Below are 21,184 nucleotides of genomic sequence, written 5' to 3'. Positions count from 1 at the left end.
CTTGATGAGCTGATCAAATTAACTGTCATTCATTTTTATGGCACTTGGTATTAACCAAGTGACATATAGCAATCACAAATTCTGTCGGTCTGTCTGTCGATCCCGGTTTTGCTACTTTAGGCACTTCCAGGTAAGCTAGGACGATAAAATTTGGCAAGCGTATCAGGGACCGGAACAGATTAAATTAGAAATAGTCGTTTTCCCGATTTGCCCATCTGGGGAGGGAGTGGGGGGCCGGTTAATTCTAAAAAAATAGAAAAAAATGAAGTATTTTTAACTTACGAACGGGTGATGGGACCTTAATAAAATTTGATGTTTGGAAGGATATTGTGTTTCAGAGCTCTTATTCTAAATCCCGACCCGATCCGATGACATTGGGGGGAGTTGGAGGGGGGAAACCTAAAATCTTGGAAAACACTTAGAGTGGAGGGATCGGGATGAAACTTGATGGGAAAAATAAGCACAAGTCCCAGATACATGATTGACATAATCGGAACGGATCTGCTCTCTTTGGGGTAGTTGGGGGGGGGGGGGGTAATTCATAAAAATTCGGAAAAATGAGGTATTTTTAACTTACGAACGGGTGATCGGATCTCAATAAAATTTGATGTTTAGATGGATATCGTGTCTTAGAGCTCTTATTTTAAATCCCGACAAGATCTGGTGACATTGGGGGAAGTTTGGGGTGGGGGAACCTAAAATCATGGGGTAGTTGGGGGGGGGGGTTATTTCTGAAAAATTAGAAAAAATGAGGTATTTTTAACTTACGAACGGGTGATCGGATCTCAATGAAATTTGATATTTAGAAGGATATCGTGTCTCAAAGCTCTTATTTCAAATCCTGACCGGATCTGGTGACATTGGGGGAAGTTTGGGGTGGGGGAACCTAAAATCAGGGAAAACGCTTAGATTGGAGGGATCGGGATGAAAAGTGGTGGGAAAAATAAGCAGAAGTCTTACATACGTGATTTACATAATTGGAACGGATCCGCTCTATGGGGGGGGGGGGGTTAATTCTGAAAAATAAGAAAAAATTACGTATTTTTAACTTACGTAGGAGTGATCGGATCTTCATGAAACTTCATATTTAGAAGGACCTCGTAACTCAGATCTCTTATTTTAAATCTCAACCGGATCAAGCGTAATTGGGGGGGGGGGACAGTTGGGGTGACCGGAAATCTTAGAAAATACTTAAAGCGGTGAGATCAGGATGAAACTGGATGGGAAGAATAGAAACCTGTCTAAGATACGTGACTGACATAACCGGACCAGATCTGCTCTCTTTGGTGTAATTGGGGGGGGGGGGGTAATTTTGAAAAATGAGGTATTTGTAACTTACGAAAGGGTGACCAGATCTTAATGAAATTTGATATTTAGAAGGATCTTGTGCTTTAAAGTTCTAATTTTAAATTCCGACCAGATCCTGTGACATTGGGGGGGAGTTGGAGGGGGAAACCGGAATTCTTGGAAAACGTGAAAATTGGGGTATTTTTATCTTACGAATAGATGATCGGATCTTATTGAAATTTGATTTTTAGAAGGAATTCATGTTTCAGAGCTCTTATTTCAAATCCCTACCAGATCTTTTGACATTTGGGGGAGTTGGAGGGGAAAATCTTGGAAAAACACTTGGAGTGGAGGAATCGGGATGAAGCTTGGTGGATAGAATAAACAAATGTCCTTGATACGTGATTGACAGAATCGTACTGGATTCGCTCTCTTTGGAGTTGGGGGGAGGGGTTCAGTGATTTGGCAAGTTTGGTGCTTCTGGACGTGCTAGGACGATGAAAATTGCTAGGCTTGTCAGGGAGCTGCACAATTTGACTTGATAAAGTCGTTTTCCCAGATTCGACCATCTGGGGGCTAAAGGGAGAGGAAAAATTTGAAAAAATTAGGTATTAATAACTTACGAGTGGGTGATCCAATCTTAATGAATTTCGATATTTAGAAGGACATCGTGACTCAGAGCTCTTATTTTAAATCCTGACCGGCATTACGCCTCTTATTTTCCTTTTTAAATCAATCTATTGATTCATAGAATTTTGTTATAGCTCATACCATATGATCTCTTGGCTCTTAGCTCTTCTCGCCTCGTCACAAGTGCCATATGAGCTCTTAGCTCTTGTTTGGTAGTAAAATTCCTTCATGAGATATACCTGTTGGAAAATTTGATAGGGGTTGAAAATTTTAATAGTAAGGTACACACTGAAACCAAAAATAGGCCGGCACAGAAATGTATCTTGTGTGACGCTTGAACTTGAAGAGTTCTGTAATTGCTAAAGAAATTAGTGTTTATGCTTTTGCTCATTTCTAAGTGATGACGTTAGAAACTTGGCCTACGGCAAAAAAGTCAACTTTTGAGCTAAGACAGATAGATTTTTTTAAAGGCATTCCATAGCTCTTGATAAGTTGATCATAATATTTTTCATTCATTTTTTGGTAGAAAAATTATTTCATGAGATATATCAGTTGGAAAGTCTAAAGGGGTAGAAAAGCTTAGTAGTAAGGTATACACTGAAACCAAAAATAGGCCAGTACAGAAATGGTATCGTATGTGCCTCTTTAACTTGAAAAGTTCTTTCATTGCTAAAGCAATTAGAGTTTATGATTTGCTCCTTTCTAAGTGATGACGTTAGAAACAGCCTACGGCAAAAAAGTCAACTTTTGAGCTAAGACAGATAGATTTTTTTTCAACGGTAGTCGATAGCTCTTGATGAACTCATCAAAGTATATGTCAACCATTTTTAGGCAAAAAAATTCCTAAAGAGATAGACAAGTTTGAAAGTTCAAACGGGTTGACAACTTCAGTAGTAAGGTACATACTTAAACCAAAAAAAGGCCAATATCTATTGTGAGAATTATAGGGGCGTTTTAAGCAAACAGTCAGCTGTTAGCTCATAATCATCTTTTGTAATGAGGGGCTTGCAACTTTTGCTAGTTCGTGTATCTATTATTTGTTTCCGGTGTAGTTGCTAGTAAGACAAATTTGATTAAAGTGGTAAGTCATGTAAAGGACTTACAAGTAATAACCGGCAGTTAGGGATATAATCATCCTTAGCTATGAGGGGTTTGCAACTTTTGAGAGTTGGTGTACCAAGTATTTATTTTAAGATCCTTACGGATTAAGAAGTCAAGCACTTAATCGAAGCAAGAAAACAAACCAAAGTGTTGCTCTCGCAATACTTTACTCGAGGAAGCTGAATAAAGGTTGTTGCAACACCTCACGTTGCCCATGCAACGTAGATTCAAGGAGATCTTTCATGGAGAGAGAGCTGGATTTCCTGGTAATGATTAAGTACGATCCGAAATTAGCTTAAAAAAAATTTAACTGAAAATAACATCAAAACTTAAAACAATGAAAATGAGCGCAGGGCTGACACCCCTCACTTCTTCTCAAGACCAAAACATAGTTGGCACTTTAATGAAAACAAAATATATTTTAAACATTTTCACCTTAGTAAATAAAGAAGTCTCAAGTCTATAAGGAATAGATAGAAGAATATGAATATTAATTGACAATTCACGGTTCTTCGTTGTTTTTTCTTGTTTTTAGTAAAGCAAAAATTATATTCTGGCTTTGAAAAGACATGGAGGCTGTCAGCCCTACTCCTTTTAATTTTTAATCGTTTTGAGTTTCACTAGGTTATCTATTGTAATTTCTGTTCGTTTTCGGATTCATGTATTTATTAATGGGGATTTGTGGTAGTTCTACACTTGGAAAATCAGAAAAGCAAACTCAAAGAATTTGACAATTCTTTCATCCGTAAAAACTTAAACTATAAGAATTTGTTGGTTCTCAAAGCAAACTTTCTTTTCAAAGGAAATATAAACCTTCTTATACTTTTTGGTGCCATAGGTTTTTAGCTTAATTTTGACGTTTGTTCTCATACATTTTTTTCTTTGTTTTTTAAGTTGCCACCCGCTTCTGCCAAAAATTGCAGAAGTTTATAAAGAAGAAAAAACCACAACCCGAATGTTTAAAATAACTTATATGATTGAGATCCTTTTTCGTTCTCAGTCATTTGAATTAATCCTTTATTTTCATTTTTTGAGAAGTATTTTATTGCTTTTTCCTTTAAGTTTGTTGTGTGTCGGATTTGTTTTGGATTATTTTTTTCCTTACCTCTATGTATCCTAGCTATTCTAACTCATTCAATGACCAGGGACAAGCAAATTGGTATTCAGAAGATTTCATCTCCACATCTCCAATGACATGGCCGTAACCTATCTCCAGTCTCTAGTGATGACAGCCAGAATAATACTTTCGTAACTTTTCCAAAATCCCCGAAACTCATTCCCAGCTCAATAATGATTTTCAGTCAGTTATCTGAAAGCAAAAACACAAAAGGCCCTCCTGAAATAACTGAAATCCCTAATACAGTTTCAGCTACGGAAATGAAGTATTAACCCATTATTCTTTTCAGCCCAAAAGTAAAAGACCAAGCGTTTGCTACCAAAAATATAAGTAACATTAGAATTACTAATCAAATTTTTAAGATGAGAACACTAAGAGAGATGGCTTTCTTAAGGTTATGTTACAATACAGAAAGGATTCTTGAAAAGTTTTTAATTAACATATTTTTGGTAATACACCAGCTTACTTGAAATGGTGGAGTCCAACTATGAAAAAAGACACTCAAAATAGAGTTGTATAATGTCTCGATCGAACTATTAACTTAAAGCCTGAAATATGATCTCATGCATAATAAGGAAGAAGTGATGGAGGTTTTTGAAGTCCATTGGATGAGCAAGCCAAACACAAATGGGCTTTTAAACAGTGTGAGTGTCCTTCTGATTTAACCAGTGAGTACCCAGTTTCACTAGCTGCTTCTTTTGGGTCAACCTAAATTTTTATAAAAGATACAAAGAAAAGCATATTTAATGGTAGAAATATTTTAGGCTTGGTCACACATCTATTCTGGCCTTCTAATTAGGTAGTGCGGTCTTCGTCACTACTTTTAGTTCTCTTTCACCGTTTTCGAAAGTATTTTTATTGATTATTCTGCAGGTCACTTCTTCAGAGAAAATTTTAAGGTCTTGTACCGCGACATTGTTTTCAAAATTCTATCTCTCCTCCTTCCCTAAATGTAGGACTTTTAAATTTCTTTGAGAATTTGTCTTTAATTAAAGAAAAATGGCATAGGATCTGCTTCAAATCGTGGGAAAGACCTTACCAGTCTAAGGGAACTGACTTGCGTTTTCTACGACCTTGGTTTTTCTTTACTTTTTCTTCAGTAGATAATTTCAAGTTCTTTTAATTTTCATACTAATTTCACCATTATTTCACTATATGGAGTTAATACTCAGAAACCGGCACCCTTGAACAACAAAAAAAAAAAAAAGTAAATAAATAACAGCATAAAAGTAAAGAGAAAATAATAATAGTAGAAATAAAAATACTCAAGATAAAAAGGAAATGAGACACAAAATTCAAATCACAACCCACATTCCAAATTATATATTAACCTTTATGTCGACAAACACCAATACTGGCATAAATGACTAAATACTAATTAATAATTATCAATAAAATATAGTATAAATGATATATTTCATTAAAAAAAATTAGAAAACATCAACTATACTTATTCAAAAACAAAATATTCATCAGTATTTTGTTTAAATACTCCTTTTTCTGTAATAATTCCACCAGTAATCAGGGCCGCCGGTGTTACATCAAATGAAGGATTCCAACATGATATACCTAAGCAAAGTTAAAATGATTTCAAATATCATAGTTTTCTCCATTTATATACACGTGCAACCCTGTAAAAAATTATCTATACAAGGGCTATTTGAAAGTACTTATGACAGTGGAAAAAAAAAAATCTAATTGTATCAATTGGTTAAGTGGGAACTTACGAACCATATATATCTTAAAAAGCTAAGAGATCAAAAAAAAATTTAAGGGCTATTTGAAAGGGCTCTATACAAGGGCTATTTGAAAGTACCAATGACAGTGAAAAAACAATTCAGTTGTGTCAATTAGTTAAGTGAAAACTTACACAACCATAAATATCTTAAAATGCTAGGAAATCCAAAAAGAAATTTTTTAAGGGCTATTTGAAAGGGCTCTATACAAGGGCTATTTGAAAGTACCAATGACAGTGAAAAAAAAAAATCTAATTGTATCAATTGGTTAAATAGAAACTTACGCAACGACATATATCTTAAAAAGCTAGGAGATCCAAAAAATTTTTCTAAAGGACTATTTGAAAGGACTCTAAACAAGGGCTATTAGAAAGTGCCAATGGCAGTGAAAAAAAAATCTAATCTTATCAATTGGTAAAGTAGAAACTTACGCAACCATATATAGGCTATCTTAAAAAACTAGGAAATCCAAAAAAAAATTTTAAGGGCTATTTGAAACGGCTCTATGCAAGGGCTATTTGAAAGTACAAATGGCAGTGAAAAAAAATCTAATTGTATCAATTGGTTAAGTGGAAATTTACGCAACCATATATATCATAAAAAGCCATGAGATCCGAAAATGTTTTTTAAGGGCTATTTGAACGTACCAATGACAGTGAAAAAAAAAACTAATTGTATCAACAGGTTGTCGAAACTTACACAATCATATATATCTTATCTTAAAAAACTAGGAACCCAAAAATTTAATTTTTAAGAACTCCACATACAGTTATGCAGTTTAGGTAGTAGCAGGTACCGAAAATATAGAAAAAAAAGCAAAAAATAAGCTAAAAGCATGTGGCACTAAGCAGCTTAAGAGGGTGCTGCTTTCCTTTGAAGGTCTAGTTGTCTTTGAAAATCAACAGACTGTTAATGTTCGAATTTCAAAAGGCAAAAATTACTGTTAAATTTAACTTATCAATTTTCGTTATTTATTTTCACGGTTCAAAATGGCAACACTGACGAAAATGCGGTATGGCTTTAAAAACTTTATAGTTTTGAAATATCCAATAGGAAAACCTCCGACAATCACGGTTTTCAGGTATGAATAGACCCGATATTTCAGGACGGGCGGGGGCCATTTTTATGGCACTTGTTTTAATTACTCACCAATTACTTTTGGTTCATATAGATGAATTTTCTTATAATTATAAATTTACATTGAGTTTAGATACATATAGATATATTTATATAGATACATTATAAAGTATATAGATACAATGTATATAGATACATTCAGTTTAGATACATTGTATATTATATAGATAGAACGTATATAGATACATTGAGCTTAAAATACACTATATACAATATAGATACAATGCATATAGATACAATATACATTGAGTTTAGATAAAGATAGATTTATATATAAATACATTGTATAGTACACTAGCTGTTGGGGTGGCGCTTCGCGCCACCCCAACACCTAGTTAGTGAGGGCGCTTCGCGCCCCCCCCCCAAGCCCCCCGCGCGCGTAAGTCGTTACGTGCCATTGTAATTGTGTCCCTGTGTCCCACCTGTGAATATAGATAGATATTTATATATTTTGAATTACGTAAAACTTGCGAACGGTGATTGCAGTCTGTAATTTATCTTTGAGTGTCCCGGTCGTCATTTATATTCCCTGTGTCCATTTATATTCCCTGTGTCACGGTGTCCCGGTCGAAGCCTTATATACTTATATCTTGCGAATATACAGCATTATTCGCTGTCCCATTGTCTGTGCATATAAATAGATTGTCAGGTTTACCGACCCTTGAACATGCAACATATAATTGTCCATGGAAAAAAAAAATCCGTATTCAGATCTATACCTCATTATTCTAATGATTGCCCTTGAACATTCGCTGTGTCCCGGTCGTCATTTATATATCCCCCCTGTGCCCCTCCGGCGTCCCCTTTTTAGTGTGTCCCTGTGTCCCGGTTGATATTTATATTCCCTGTGTCCCGGTCGTTATTTGCGTCCCGGTGTCTCTGTCTGTAATTTCTCTTTGAGTGTCCCGGTCGTCATTTATATCCCCTGTGTCCCGGTCTTCATTTGTGTCCCGTTGTCCCGATCTGTAATTTCGTTAGTCGACAAGCATGACGTCAGTCGACAAACAACTTCATGACGGAATAATGCTCAATCCTCATAATGACGTCAGTTGACAAACATGACGTCAGTAGACACACAAACATGACGTCAGTAGACAGACACACAGACAAACAACATATTTTTATATATATAGATAGATACAATGTATATAGATATAGTATACAGCTATACTGGGTATAGGTACATAATCTTATAGGTATAGAAAACATCAAGCATAACACAAGCACCGAAAACGGAGAACGCAGAAGTTTCCATATCAAAAGTTTTCTTTGCATTGTTAAAACGTACGTAGCAAAATGAAAAAAAAACAAAATAATGAAGTGAAACGGAAAATAAAGAAGAATCAAGTTTATTTCCCTTTGGCCTATAGATCAGTTTTACGAAATCTAAATTTTCTCATCAGACTATGGTAAATTGATATGTGATGAAAAAAAGAAGAAATAAGTTTTTTATTGTTTTAAAAAGTAGAGTTGCGAGAAAGAATCAAACTTTAACGCAAGGAGCGGGGTGTCGAGGAGGAAAATCACCTTTCATATACGGAGTAATTTGTGTTCGTTTTAAGTTTTAAAGTCGCTCCTTACTTTCATTCCAAAAAACTTGTTTTTTTTATTTAATTTCTGAAAGTTTTTGAATTAATGCATGTCTGATTTTGGCTCTCCGTACATAAATTATTAAAATGAAATTTGCATATTAATTCTTTTTTTTGGCTAAATAGCTTTCTCTTAGTTTTGATCAGACAATTTTGAGAAATAAGGGGTGGGGAAGGAGGCCTAGTTGCCCTCCAATTTTTCGGTTACTTAAAAAGGCAACTAGATCTTTTAATTTTTAACGAACGTTTTTATTAGTAAAAAAAATATGTAACTTAAGAATTAACTTACGTAACAAACTTTTACATTCTTATATTTTTGATTATATATATGAGGGGGTCGGACCCCTCGTTAATACCTCGCTCTTCACACTAAATCTTGTTTGTCCCAATTCTTTAAGAATGCCCCTGAATCAGAAAGGCGGAATAAATAGTTGAAATTACTTAAAATTTTTTTAGCATAAAGAGCGAAGTATTTATCTCCTCCTAAATACCTCGCTCTTTATGCTAAAGTATTTTTAGAACCCCTCATATGCGTAATAATCTCTGTGCGTTTTAGGTTTTAATGCTTCTCCTTATTTCAATTGAAAAAACTTTTTCATGTTTATATTTTCACTGTTTTTTTTTTTTTTTAGTAATGCTAGAAAGTCCTGCGCCCTTTTCATTGAATTTCTTTTCCCCCATGAAATATTCCTCCAAGGAAAAATCCTCCCATATAGCCCCCTCCCCTGAACCCCACACCCAAACCAAAAAAATCCCCCTGATAACGTCGGTATACTTCCCAGTAACCATTACTGTAGGTAGACATTGGTCAAAGTTTGTAACTTGCAGCCCCTCCCCCAGGGACTGTGGGGGGTAAGTCATCCCCAAAGACATAGTTATTATGGTTTTCGACTATGCGGAACAAAATGGCTATCTCCAAATTTTGATCCGTTGACTTTGGGAAAAAACAGCGTGGGAGGGGTCTTGGTGCCCTCTAATTTTTTTGGTCACTTATAAAGGGCACTAGAACTTTTCATTTCCGTTAGAATGAGCCCTCTTGCAACACTCTAGGACCACTTGGTCGATACGATGACCCTGGGAAAAAAAAATAAACACGCACCCGTGATTTGTCTTTAGCAAAAAATACGAAATTCCACATTTTTGTAGATTGGACCTTGAAATTTTTTCTATATGGTTCTCTGATACGTTGAATGCGAATGTGCGATTTTCATTAAGATCCTATGACTTTTAGGGGGTGTTACCCCCTATTTTCCAAAATAAGGCAAATTTTCCCAGGCTCGTAACTTTTGATGACAAATACTAAATTTAATGAAACTTATATATTTAAAATCAGCATAAAAATCCGATTCTTTTGATATATCTTATAGCACCGAAATTCCGTTTTTTAGAGTTTCGTTTACTATTGAGCCGGGTCGCTCCTTACTACAGTTCGTTACCACGAACTGTTTGATACGAGGCTCAGGGTTTGATCCCAGCTCCCCCACGGCAAACACGAGTAGCATTGTAGTCAAGTTCCACAGCTAAACAGTGATAAAGCTTTTCAACAGCCCAGTTCAAAAATTACAACGCAGCCGATAACACGTCATAAGAACAATCTGGCACACAATAGCAGATACATCTGACACAAAACGCAAACAGTGTGAAAACGAGACACCCAATTGTGCAGCAAGCAGATAATACGAATATTCATAGATATCAGATAGATGGCAGGTACTATGAATAGTCGGTAGTCATAGATGGCATTAGTCATAGATAGACAGCAGGTACTACAAATAGTTAGTAGTCATAGAATAATCTGGCACAAAATAGCAGATACATCTGACACAAAAAGCAAGCAGATAATACGAATATTCATACATATCAGATATATGGCAGGTACTACGAATAGTCAGTAGTCATAGATAGACAGCAGGTACTACAAATAGTTAGTAGTCATAGAATAATCTGGCACAAAATAGCAGATACATCTGACACAAAACGCAAACAGTGTGGAAACGAGACACCCAATTGTGCAGCAAGCAGATAATACATAGATATCAGATAGATGGCAGGTACTACGAATAGTCGGTAGTCATAGATGGCCTTAGTCATAGATAGACAGCAGGTACTACAAATAGTTAGTAGTCATAGATGGTCTTTGAAGATAAGTCTAAAGGTGAAAATACCTTCAACCATGCACGGGCGCACGCTGAATACGCAACAGATTAAGATATAAATTTTCGGACCAAATACGACGAAGGGGTAGGCTTGAGTTTAGAAGGGTGATAGACCAGCCAGGGACTTCAAATGACTAGAACCAAGAAAGTAAGTACATATAACGCCAGTTAAATATTGACAATGAATAATTTAGCCTTCTTTCATAAATTACACACATTAATGGAAAATAAAAAATCTTAATTAAATTAACTAAATATATATTAATTAATCAATCAATTAAATATAAATTAATTAAATATAATACATCGACTACAACCTCCACTTTACATTTGTATCTCGGTTTCTTGCTTATTGCATCTGTTAAAAGTATAAGGAAACTCATTATTATTGCTTTGAAGGAACGAATGGGGGAACCTGATGTTTGATCCCTATTGTTGCGGGCTAATTTCACAAAAAAACTTCGGTTGGTTATATAATTCAGTCATTGCCCGACTTATGTTCTTTTTTGACGATTTTTCTTATTGATGGAGCACTATCAAATCCTCTGTCTTTTTATTATTCAAAATATTTGAAAAATAATATTTAAGACAACACTGGCTAGGTACAATAGAACGATAAACCCTAAAAAAAGGAGGTGGTTTAGCGCAGGCTAAGAAAAAAAAGAAGAGAAATCCAAATGTTTTAGCCAAGACCTCCACTCAACCGTCCTCAGTGTAAAGCGACTACCTATCTTGACCCTATTCATAATACCCTGATTACTTCTCACGTTCTGTTTTTCACTTCATCGTATTTCAGAGCCTAATGAAAATTCAGATAATTCAAATCCTAAACACAGTTTAGCTTTAGTTAAGGCAATGATTAAGTGAACTGATGGAACTCGAAAATTCCATGTTAAAATTGAAAATTTATTTCTAAAAAGTACTCAAATATTCATTGGTGGAATATACCGCTTTAAATATCAGGCCGTAGCTTCTTGAAGATGCTACAAAATGTTTTCTAGGATTTTGCTCTATTTCCTCTAATTGCTAATAAATCTTAGAAAATGTCTAGTTCTCTTTTACAAGTGTACTCTATGAAGGATATTGCTTTTAGAACAAAATCGGTACTATCATGAGCAGAAGACAATAACATGTAAGATGACTTAAGATGTATTTTCCTGTTTTCGAGCAGCCCCACAGAATATTTTCAGCTTCCTGAAATTTTTATAAGTTTCTTGCCAGAAAGAATCGTTTCAGATCACCCTAGAGACCAGATTGAAAAGCTGATATAATTGACCTGCTGTTTCCACCAATGAATAAGTGCTATTTGAAGGGCTTTTGACAATCGACGGTCTCTAGAGAATTGAAAGACAGAAGGCTACCCTAAATTCAATTTTGAACCTCTATGTTTTCATGTTTTAATCATTGATCAAGTTCACTTAATCACGGCCTTAAGCCTGATTGTTTATTAGGCATATATATATATATATATATATATATATATATATATATATATATATATATATATATATATATATATATATATATATATATATATATATATATATATATATATATATATATATCATGAAAAGAGAAATCACCGATGCAACAGCACAAACACAAAAAAAAAAAAAGAAAGATAAAAAAAGAAAGAAAAAAAAGAAGAAGAGAGAGACAGGAAGAGAAAAGGAATACTGTTTTCCTAAATTTGTGATTAATATAGACCAGCACTTGAATGAGGCCTTAACCCTACTCATCCATCCAATCACATAGGTCAAACAGCATAGCCACACATAATCAACCATAAAGAATAATCCATGGACAGGCAGTCATGTCGTCAATAAGTATAAGTCGTCATTTACCAAACAATTGAAAAAAAAAAAATATAAAAAAGACAAATAATTCAGAGGCAACAACCCAACACAAGGGCTCATCAGGAGAATACACTGGCCTATATAGGGTTTCGCCACTTTAAATTCTCTACCCAGCACAGTGTTGTGGCTACAACAGAAGATCCATGGCATCCCCGTGTCAGGTATCACCCCCAAAATACATGCCTATGAAAGAAAAAAAATTTATAAATATATATATATATATATATATATATATATATATATATATATATATATATATATATATATAACTTATTATAATTATTAATTTAGCCTAATTATTTAATTAGCTTTAATTATACTAAATAAATTCTAAAATAAAAGTTTGGTCCAGGCACGACGTTGTTACTGTTGTTTAGTTGACGTACGAGCAAATCAAACCGCTCATATGCGTGCGATCCTCTTTTAAAACTTGGGTTCAGTGAAGCCACGTTACTTTGAAAATCACACAAATAAAATTTTGGCAGAGGCCACGTCAACACTTAAGATATCTTGAGAGAGTACTAGAACGTTGTACAGAGTGTTCTTGCTTTAATCACTGGCACTGGTATGTATATCACATCTCTATTCTTTTATTATTGCTTAAATTAACATTGAAAAGAAACAAACTCAAATTTGAATAAAGCTAAAATACCAGAAAAAATAAATAAATAAAAAGGTGGATACAGTAAATATAGAAGTCAATACAGTTACAACGATTAAAACATCTATAAAAGAAACATAAAGACGAGGTAAAAACGTCAATACAATGAATATAAAAGTCAATACATTATAACTTAACGAGCATTCCCATATGACTTAATAAAGTCCAATGCCTTATATATAGCAATCATCTCAATTGAAAAAATAGACAGCCTACCTGGTAACTTAAAGCTACATGAAACTGACATACTGGGGACCACCACTGCACCCTTATCCGACTTGGAGCCATCAGTAAAAATTTTTATATGGTCTCTTAAGTGGTCAGTTTTTCTAAGCCCGTCATGTTTTAGAGTCAGGTTATTATCATCTCCACGGTCAGGTACAGGAAAATAAACATTATTCTTTATTGCACACAGCTTATTGAAGATATTATCCTCAAAAACTATAGGCACCACGTTTCCCTTCTTTTTTGTAGATTGTCTTATATGCCAACGGTCTGTCGTACTGAAATTTTTCCCAAAAATCAAAAAGGAATCTTTGTTGAGAGCAAGATTCTTGACTGAATTTCAAGTATCAGCAGCAACATTGAAAATTCTTAAACATAGAATATGATTAAATCTTTAGAACTTCTTATTTCTAATATAAAATATATAATAATAATATAATATAATATAATAATAATATAATAATAATAAAATATAATTCTAATATAAAATGTCTGCAGAGTATTTCATCACTCCTACTTGGCAAAAATCTATCTACAAAGCCTCCACTTCTGTTGATCTGACATGCACTCTACACACACCCATGACACTCAGAATGCCCCCTACTTGACATAGTAGCACCCCACTTCACATGGGATATTTGAGCACAAGAATAATACTTCTAGCAATATCATATGTGACATCACAGTCAAGAGGGTCAGAATATCGAAAGCCACTGAATCTTCAGAGATTTGATTCCACAAGTTGGTTACTTGATGGCTGAAGAAATGGTTGCTCTTTTTTTTATTCTTTCTAGTATTTCCTTGCCCTTCTTGAAATAGGGTGACACCAGGGATGTTCAAACCTCTAAGTTCAGAAGAACTATTGTTTTGTAGAGCTTTATAAACACCCTTGGCCGTGTGCTGGAGATAGTTCTTTTGATCATTTTGAGAGATTGGAAGGTAGACGACGATACAGATTTAGCATCGATGCTGAGCTTACACTGACAATCAACAATGACTCCCAGATCTCTCTTTTCAGAGACTGCAAAAAGAGAGTTACCTTGGAGATAGTACTGCTGATGTTTATTATGATTGCCGAAGTGGATTACATGGCATTTGTGGATTACTCTGTGCCCTCTGTGGATTACAGAGGGTCAGAATATTTTGTGACATTTTTTTAATTTTCCCCATTTTTAGACAAGTACTGAGTGAATATTTGAATTTTAGAAGCTGATAAGTTCTTTTTGCTGGGGCCGATTAAAACGAACATTTTTATGGGGGGGGGGAGAGTTTTGATCAGTTTTCTGAGTGAGAACAGTGTCTCTTTAGTTAGGAGAGAAGGCCATACTGAGGAAAGAGTCGTTAAGTGGGCCGAGGTACCATCCAAACAAATTTTTTTGATATTAAAATTAGTAAGCATCGACGAAGTCTATGTCAGACACGAAAGTCAGGACAGGATAGCCTAGCTGACTAGAACTTCCTCCAATACAAGCAGAGATCTGCGACTCTACAATTATTAGAATTTGGGTTACCCATCTAAACACTTCTCCAGTTGGCTTCCGTTGGATTGACCTATTTTAATCTAAATTAGCGACTTTTTTTATTTCTGAAGTGAATAACTGAAATTAAAATTATAGATTGTCGTGGAGAAACTCCTTACCACAAGCCGTAAATGCCCAGTTTAGTTGAACATAGTGAAATGATGGTGATATGGCTCTGTTAACACAAATTATCTTTCTTTTTATGTAGGAGCTTTTTGAGGTGAGATAGTGATTTCTTTGCTATAGTTTTTATTTATTTTTTGGTACTTTCCTACAGTTTTTCATAATTTTGATTTTAAATTTGTGCTAATTTTTGTCGAGAAATTTTTCGATCGTCAGATTCTTTGCTTTAGTTTAAGCTTTATTTTTATTTTTAGCTTGTCTTTATGTTCATCAAAGAACTTTCTAATGGTACGACACCAATTTTTGATTTTTGGTTTTGTTTTATATTTGCTGTTTTTATTTTTTTGTCTTTAATTTTAATGAGAAACTTTCTCATCGACACATACCTATTGATTAGTTTTCTCCAATTCGGATTTTTTGCTTTACCTTTGTTAATATTAATTTTCAATTTGTTAGTTTTTTATCTATTTATTTTTTGGTACTTTGCTACAGTTTTTCTAAATTTTGATATTAAATTTGTGTTAATTTTTATTGAGAAATTATTTAATCATCAGATTCTGTGCTTTAGTTTCAGTTTTTGCTTTATTTTTGTTAATTTTATTTTTAGCTTGTCTTTATTTTTATCGAGGAACTTTCTGATAGTACGATACCAATTTTTTGATTTTGTTTTATATTTGCTTTTTCTATTTTTATGTCTTTGTTTTTAATGGGAAACTTTTTATCGAGACATACCTATTTATTTGCTTTAGTTTTCCCTTATTTAAGTTTTTGCTTTACATTTGTTAATTTTAATTTACAGTTTATCTTAATTTTACCGATAAACTTTGTGATCGCTAGACAGACTATACATGTTTCTTTGTTTTAGTTTTTTTCCTTTCAATTCAATGAAGATAGCTATTAAGTCAAGTAGCCAAAACAGATTAGGTTTCATTTTGATCCACTCTTCAGAAAAATTCGTCATTCCACCTAACTGCTGGTTTTTCGCATAACTACATCACCACAAGATTTTGCAAAAAAGGGGTGCTACTTCAACCACCTTGTAAATTGAGAAGGGTAGTAGGTTTAATTATGCTCATAATGTGAATTTTATTTACATAGCCTATAAATACAGAGATATGTTTGTATTTGAGCCTGGTGGTGCCATCTCGAATTCGATTGAAGGGAAAAGGAAATGTTGCTGTCCTTTACGTTAATAAGCGCACTTTTATCTCTGATAGTTTATTTTTAGGACGTTTTCGCAATCCGATCCCTTGTTAGTCCTTATTTTTGAAGACATTTTCAAAGCTGGGCTAACTCCCGATGACGTATACCACACGGTATACTATACGGGGTATACGGCATGTTCAGCTGTTTCTGGGTAAGGAAATTTTTGTATCTGTTTATATTTTCTTCCGGTAATAGTGATTCTAAATTTAGTTCTGTCAGTATTTTGTTAGTTTTTTATCTCCGTTTATTGTTTTGTGAAGCACAGCCCATGTGGCTGTACACTTAAAACCCATGAATATATACATATTGGGAGGGGTTAAGAAGTTCTCTACCTGGTGCGGCAATCCGGATTCCATTAATATAGGCTAACTCATCATCAGGGCGAAATTCAATTGGTATGCTATCACCATTTGATAAACTCAAATCGATTGATGAAAAGGGGGCGGCTACGTAAAAAGGAACATTGTGGTACTTCGCACTAATGGCAATCTGAAAATTAAATCAATTTCTTATTAATTAATTTCGAAGTGAGGCTTTACTAATACTGAGATTTAGCTACTGCGAATTTGAACTAATCAAAATTTTTCACAGAATTTTTCAGCCAATCCGAAGACTTAAAGCAAAATCTGATAGGCTTAAATTAGCACTAGCTAAATATCTATATTGGTAAAATCGTATGATTTCGGATACTAACAGAATATTTTAATATTTTCAAGCAAAAACGACCAGGAGACGTTGGTATTCACTTGCCATATCTAATTTATAGCTTAGTTTTCTTATCCCTCTGTACGACATTTCTTTAAGAATAATATACACTTTTAAATATTTATCTAAAAACCAATATAGTGGAACCTCGATGGGCAAACAACTCCTAAGCCAAACAATTTCAGACGTTGACCAAATATTTGGAGAAAGAAAAAATGCCCTGTTGTTCACCAGCCTAGCAGAGATGACTAAAGCCCAGTGATAAGACTAAGGACAGTGTGACCTATAGCCGACCGATTCGACTTATAGCCGACCGATAGTTGACCGAATATTTGGAGAAAAAAATGGCCTGTTATTCGAACAGCCTAGCAGAGATGAGTAAAGCCCAGTGATAAGACTAAGGACAGTGTGACCTATAGCCGACCGATTCGACCAACAGCCGACCGATAGTTGACCGAATATTTGGAGAAAAAAATGGCCTGTTGTTCGAACAGCCTAGTAGAGATGACTAAAGCCCAGTAATAAGACTAAGGACAGTGTGACCTATAGCCCACCGATTCGACCTATAGCCGACCGACAGTTGACCGAATATTCGGAGAAAAAAATGGCCTGTTGTTCGACAGCCTAGTAGAGATGACTAAAGCCCAGTAATAAGACTAAGGACAGTGTGACCTATAGCCCACCGATTCGACCTATAGCCCACCGACAGTTGACCGAATATTTGGAGAAAAAAAAATGGCTTGTTGTTCGACAGCCTAACAGAGATGACTAAAGCCCAGTGATGAGACTAAGGACAGTGTGGCCTATAGCCCCCTTGCTGAGTGTTGGGCTCTACAGGATGCTTAACCAGCTCCACCCGAGTTGAACTGTCGCTAACAGAGTGTCTTTCTTGTCTTGTTTTATGGTGTGAGTACACTTTCCGGGGCTATCCACTATACTACGATTACTTTAATGTATCAAGGATATCAAAAGAAAAAATAAAATTGTTTTCTGGACCCATCTTTGGTCTATTCATATGAAAAAAACCCGACTTTCTAAGCCTTTGGTTGTTCGAATTTTTAATTTTTAGGCGCCAGCAACATTTAGGGAGACGGGTGCCATTTACAAAATAATTAAATAAAAAAAAAAACTAGTTTTTTTAACTGAAAGTAAGGAGCGACATTAAAACTTAAAACGAACAGAAATTACTCCGTATATGAAGTGGGTTGTCCCCTCCGCAATCCCTCGCTCTTTACGCTAAAGTTTTTAATTATTTTAAAAAGTAGAATTGTGGCAAACAGTCAAAATTTAGCGTAAAGAGCGAGGGATTGCGGAGGGGACAACCCATTTCATATACGGAGTAATTTCTGTTAAGTTTTAATGTCGCTCCTTACTTTCAGTTAAAAAAACTAGTTTTTTTTTTATTTAATTTCTGAACGTTTTTGAATTAATGCATGTTTAATTTTGGCTCTCCACACATAAATTATTAAAATGAAATTTGCATATTAATTCTTTTTTGGCTAAATGGCTTTCTGTTAGTTTTGATCAGACGATTTTGAAAAATAAAGGGTGGGGAAGGAGGCCTAGCTGCCCTCAAATTTTCGGTTACTTAAAAGGGAACTAGAACTTTTAATTTTTAACGAACGTTTTTACTAGTAAAAAAATATGCTTAACTTAAGAATTAACTTACGTAACAAAGTTTTATATTCTTATATTTTTATTATGTTTATGAGGGGGTTTGTCCCCTCGTTAATACCTCGCTCTTTACACTAAATCTTAAGTTTTGTCTCAATTCTTTAAGAATGACCCCTTCAGAAAGGCCATAGAATAAATAGTTGAAATTACTAAAAAAAACTTTAGCATAAAGAGCGATGTATTTATCTCCTCCTAAATACCTCGCTCTTTATGCTAAATTGTTTTTAGAACCATAATATTCGTAATAATCTCTGTTCGTTTCAAGTTTTAATGCTAATCCTTACTTTCAATTGAAAAAAACTTTTTCATGTTTGTTTTTTTATTTTTTATAGTAATGCTAGAAAATCCCGCGCCCTTTTCATTGAATTTCTCTTCCCCCATGACGTTTCCTCCAAGAAAAGATCCTCCCACATAGGCCCCTCCCCTCAACCCCACCCCAAAAAGATCCCCCTGAAAACGTCTGTAAACTTCCCAATAACCATTACTATGTGTAAACACTCGTCAAAGTTTGTAACTTGCAGCCCTTCCCCCAGGGACTGTGGGGGAGTAAGTCATCCCCAAAGACATAGTTATTATGGTTTTCGACTATGCAGAACAAAATAGCTATCTCAAAACTCTGATCCGTTGACTTTGCGAAACAAATGAGCGTGGGAGGGGGCCTAGATGCCCTTCAATTTTTTTCGTCACTTAAAAAGGGCACTAGAACTTTTCATTTCCATTAGAATGAGCCCTCTTGCAACATTCTAGGACCACTTGGTCGATACAATGACCTCTGGAAAAAAAAAATAAATAAACACGCACCCGTGATCTGTGTTCTGGCAAAAAATTCGAAATTCCACATTTTTGTAGATAGGAGCTTGAAATTTTTGCTATAGGATTCTTTGATACACTGAATGCGATGGTATGATTTTCGTTAAGATTCTATGACTTTTAGGGGGTTTTTCCCCTATTTTCCAAAATAAGGCAAATTTTCTCAGGCTCATAACTTTTGATGGCAAAGACAAAATTTGATGAAACTTATATATTTAAAATCAGCATGAAAATTCGATCAAAATTCCGTTTTTTAGAGTTTCGATTACTATTGAGCCGGGTCGCTCCTTACTACAGTTCGCTACCACGAACTGTTTGATAAATAAAATAGGGGAATTATATAGACGACATACATTTCACTGGAACAAATTTTATACACACATTTTGCGAAAGCGCTACCACCCCTCTCTCCACAGTGCGAGCCTGGTATTCAATAAGGAAATATATAACCACTTTTTAAAGCAAAAAATCGACTAACAAATTACGTAGATCTAACGCGTTTCATAATCTAGTTACAGTTTTTTTAATAATGTCAATTTTGCACCAATTGTTTATTAAATAATATATATATATATATATATATATATATATATATATATATATATATATATATATATATATATATATATATATATATATATATATATATATATATATATATATACAGGAACTTACACCAGGAACCAATATTTCTGACGAAGAGCACAGAGCCAAAAAAGGATAAGAGAAATAGATAGATAGAAAAAGATAAGGAGAAAAATATACGACTTGTACGAAAAACACAGTCGAAATCGTAAAAACATACTATAAACGAATTATATAAAAACGAAAACATCATTAGCTACCAAGGCCAGAGGGCGAGCCAGAGCCTCCCTTAACTCTACACACACATGATTCATATATACAATCTAATTAATCCTTAAGTTTTACTACTCTCTCTCCCTCTGTTATAATACATTTCACCCTCTGTTCTATGCCCTATCCAACAGTCAGAAAAATTAGACAGCAATCAAAAAATAGCCATATTATTTTCAACGATAGCCGAATGATAGAATAGAATATGATTTATTGGCTAAAATAGCACACAAGCTAGCATAAGCACGTCAGAACAATTACAATGATAAAATAAATGTTAAGATATAAACATAGTTGCAAAGTTAAATCAATTATTAAAATGCGAAACAAAATAGGGAACGAAAGAGTTTTTGTACCTCATTGTCAACATTTTGGGACACAAGTCAAATTGAGTATGATCTATTGCAGAATTGTTTTGTACAAACCCACTACGACTATGGTTATTGGCAATCTAAGGGTAGCAATAAGCTGAGTTGGGGGCTCTTTATATGTAAGTTAGTAAATTAAGCAAGGTCACGTTGGCCAAAACATTAGAAAAAAAACAACGAAAAAAACGGGAGGGATATAGTGGGTGGAGTTTTATATTACTATGTACTTGATGCTTTAGTTACCACACTATTGACTATTTTACAATCCAATATTACTTATATACACTTCAATCATATAGCTTTTACCTTATCTCAAATATTATTACTACTACTACTAACAACTCACTGAAGCACCGAGCAGCCTCAGGGCAACACAGCTACGTACGCTCCTCCCCCAAGCCGACCTATTCAAAGCCTCCTTCTTTAAA

At 34.5% G+C, this 21,184-nt stretch overlaps 2 protein-coding genes across 7 annotated transcripts in view; one reads left to right on the top strand and one right to left on the bottom strand.

The window, feature by feature from the left end:
* Positions 1-21,184, top strand: part of LOC136029266 (uncharacterized oxidoreductase TM_0325-like) — a 55,360-nt gene that overhangs the window by 30,324 nt on the left and 3,852 nt on the right. Inside the window, exon 4 of one of the 5 annotated variants that reach the window (XR_010618005.1) lies at positions 14,369-16,495. The gene's annotated coding sequence lies outside the window, so the exon portion shown is untranslated. Of the gene's footprint in view, positions 1-3,111; positions 3,134-4,138; positions 5,413-14,368; positions 16,496-21,184 lie in introns of those variants that run through there. The other 4 variants (XR_010618006.1, XR_010618007.1, XM_065707510.1 and 1 more) reach the window with 4 other exon arrangements.
* LOC136029265 (methylthioribose-1-phosphate isomerase-like) overlaps positions 5,533-21,184 on the bottom strand; it is a 42,705-nt gene continuing 27,053 nt past the window's right edge. Inside the window, exons 5-6 of one of the 2 annotated variants that reach the window (XM_065707506.1) lie at positions 16,677-16,833; positions 5,533-5,704 (exon numbers count right to left, since the gene is read on the bottom strand). In XM_065707506.1, the coding sequence (XP_065563578.1) occupies positions 5,586-5,704; positions 16,677-16,833 (276 nt within the window). In that variant the 3' untranslated portion in view covers positions 5,533-5,585. Of the gene's footprint in view, positions 5,705-9,340; positions 10,888-16,676; positions 16,834-21,184 lie in introns of those variants that run through there. The other variant, XM_065707507.1, reaches the window with a different exon arrangement.

The sequence above is a fragment of the Artemia franciscana genome, chromosome 7, assembly GCF_032884065.1.
Source record: "Artemia franciscana chromosome 7, ASM3288406v1, whole genome shotgun sequence".
NCBI classification, from domain to species: domain Eukaryota; kingdom Metazoa; phylum Arthropoda; class Branchiopoda; order Anostraca; family Artemiidae; genus Artemia; species Artemia franciscana.
Note: the sequence above shows the minus strand (reverse complement) of the source record. Positions and strands in the feature narration are given on the sequence as shown.